The sequence below is a fragment of the Corticium candelabrum genome, chromosome 3 (assembly GCF_963422355.1).
Source record: "Corticium candelabrum chromosome 3, ooCorCand1.1, whole genome shotgun sequence".
NCBI classification, from domain to species: Eukaryota; Metazoa; Porifera; class Homoscleromorpha; order Homosclerophorida; family Plakinidae; genus Corticium; species Corticium candelabrum.
Window position 1 is genome coordinate 6098536 of NC_085087.1, and position 2500 is coordinate 6101035.

General features: G+C 40.0%; 1 protein-coding gene across 2 annotated transcripts in view; it reads left to right on the forward strand.

Moving 5' to 3' along the window:
* The window catches only part of LOC134176917 (limbic system-associated membrane protein-like), an 8434-nt gene that overhangs the window by 557 nt on the left and 5377 nt on the right, over positions 1 to 2500 (forward strand). The window contains exon 2 of one of the 2 annotated variants that reach the window (XM_062643601.1): positions 1553 to 1822. In XM_062643601.1, coding sequence (XP_062499585.1) covers positions 1748 to 1822 — 75 coding nt within the window. In that variant the 5' untranslated portion in view covers positions 1553 to 1747. Of the gene's footprint in view, positions 1 to 1524; positions 1823 to 2500 lie in introns of those variants that run through there. The other variant, XM_062643599.1, reaches the window with a different exon arrangement.

Below are 2500 nucleotides of genomic sequence, written 5' to 3' on the forward strand. Positions count from 1 at the left end.
TTTCTGTGTGGGTGTATGATCTGACTTTGTGCCTTCTTGTATGTGTGTGTGTCTGCCTGTCTGTTTGTCTGTCTGTCTGTCTGTCTGTCTGTCTGTCTGTCTGTCTGTCTGCTTATCTGTCTGTCAATGGTAGTATAATTTCAAACATCGAAACTATTACAGGCTAGAGGAGCTAGTACAGCCACGTCTAAAGTAAAATATTTGAAAGTTTTGTTCTCTGCATAAACTACACTTGAAAAAAACATATATGATATATGGACCGTATTGGTCCACGTTTCTTCTCTATTATCACAGATAACACTTCTTATTTGCCACTTCTCAGCACCCCCTCTACCTTGCGGTAGATAACTTTCGCATTGCATTTTTGCAACTGAACTGAAATGCGTTGTCTCCACTGCAGCAAAAACTCCGCCCTGTTCAGTCTTCCCAAGTCGTCTGTAGATCTGAGGGACAATTGTTGTAGATAACATTCTGATTCCTTGCCCCATCTTCCAAAATGCTCCAGGACTAAAGGGACAATGGTGAACGATTCTCCCCCAGGAAGGAGTTGTTTGTAATATTTGGTCAGCTTCTTCTCTTCTCTCTTTAGTGCTGCAGCTCCATCTGTGTGTGCTGCACTGCTGACGATTTCAGAGCTCCATGGGTGCGCCAGTGAGATGTCCAGGTCCACATTAGACCCAGAGCCACAGTCTGTCTGTCTGTCTGTCTGTCTGTCTGTCTGTCTGTCTGTATATGTGTCTGTCTGTTTGTCAAATACATATATTTTAAAACATTTCATTATAATACATTTGATGCCAGGAGATAAATTTTAATGCAAACAGTCTATGACCTAATTATAAGCTAAAACAAAAGGCATGTCTGTCTGTCTGTCAAAGAAATATCTGGATACATTGGAACTATCTGTATCAGTCGGTCTGTGAGGCGATCAGTCAGATGTGTGCATGCACATGTCGTGTGTGTGTGTGTGTGTGTGTGTGTCTGTCTGTCTGTCTGTCTGTCTGTCTGTCTGTCTGTCTGTCAGTCTGTCAATACATATATTTTTCATATTTGAATAGGATACAATAGCAAATGGCTAACTACGTTTGTCCTATGACAATAAAAGCAAGAGAAAACAACTAACAACTAAATACAATATATATTTAACTACTAATTGGTTAAAAGGGATCATGTGATACCTTTTCTATAGAACATCTACGAGTCTGGACACTTGGCCTGTCCTGACAAGGCATTGCTGATTTTCTTCAGAAGTACATTGGTGTTGCAACGTTGCAATTGAATGGCAATTCTTTGATGCCAATAGTTTTTAAACTCAGCCCTGTCTGTCTGTTTGTCTGGCTGTCAGAGTCTGGCTGTCAGAGTCTGTCTGTCTGTCTGTCTTCCTGCCTAGCTGCCTTCCTGCCTGCCTGCCTGCCTGCCTGTCTGTCTCTCTGTCTGTCTGTCTTTCTGTCAGAGGTGTGTGTGTGTGTGTGTGTGTGTGTGTGTGTGTGTGTGTGTGTGTGTGTGTGTGTGTGCGTGCACTCACTCTTGATGCTTCTGGAATGCTCTGTTGCAGTTGCTCCTACAATCACTAAGTTTGTTATTCCTAATGCCAATGAGTCGGGCTCTGTGACTATTGAGTGTGCATCTCTTGACGCTAAGCCTGTTCCTACCTACATGCTTATTAAACAGAAGGAAACAGGAAAGACATTAAAGAGAGTGACTGGTAAAAGACTGATTAGCTACACTATCAGCAACGTCGCCAAAACTGATGCTGGACTATATGAGTGTGTCGGTAGTAACAAAGCAGGAGTTGGAAGCAAGACCGAGCAGTTTACAGTACAATGTAAGTACTTCACTGTATTGATGATATGCCATGCGCCATGTACTGTATTGTTTCAGCTCATTTGTGTGATCTGTTTTATTATATACTGACATTTGTTGGACACAGTCTAGCTGCTTGTCTCTTTGTCTGTCTAATTATCATTCTAATCTTTTTTGGTTTGTCTGTTTTGCTGTGTTTCAATTATTTAGTCTCTTTGTCTTTCTGTTTGATACTTGTTTTTTGTGTATGCATACGTGTACATATATTTGTGTGCATGATGTAACTATGACAGTGAAATAATGATAAAAGATATTGGAGTGTTTGTTAGAGAGTAGTTGACTCAATCAAGATGTACCTATATATGCATGTATGTATGCTTGTATTTATTTATTTATTTGTCTGTTTGTTTGTTTCTTTGGCTGTGCTTTGTGTGTGTTTTTAGTTGTATGTGTATATGTCTTGTGTGTTTGTTTATCTGTCTGTTTGTCTGTCTATCTGTCTGTCTGTTTGTTTGTCTGTTTGTCTGTCTGTTTGCTTGTTTTTCTGCATGCATTACTGTTTACTTGTCTCTTTGTTGTTAATTGCTTGTAGTTGTACATGTATGTCTGTTGGTCCGTGTGGCTGTCGATTTGTTTTATTTTTCTGTTTCTCTTACCATTTGTTTGTTTCTTGGTCTGCTTTTGTTTACTTGTCTGTGTG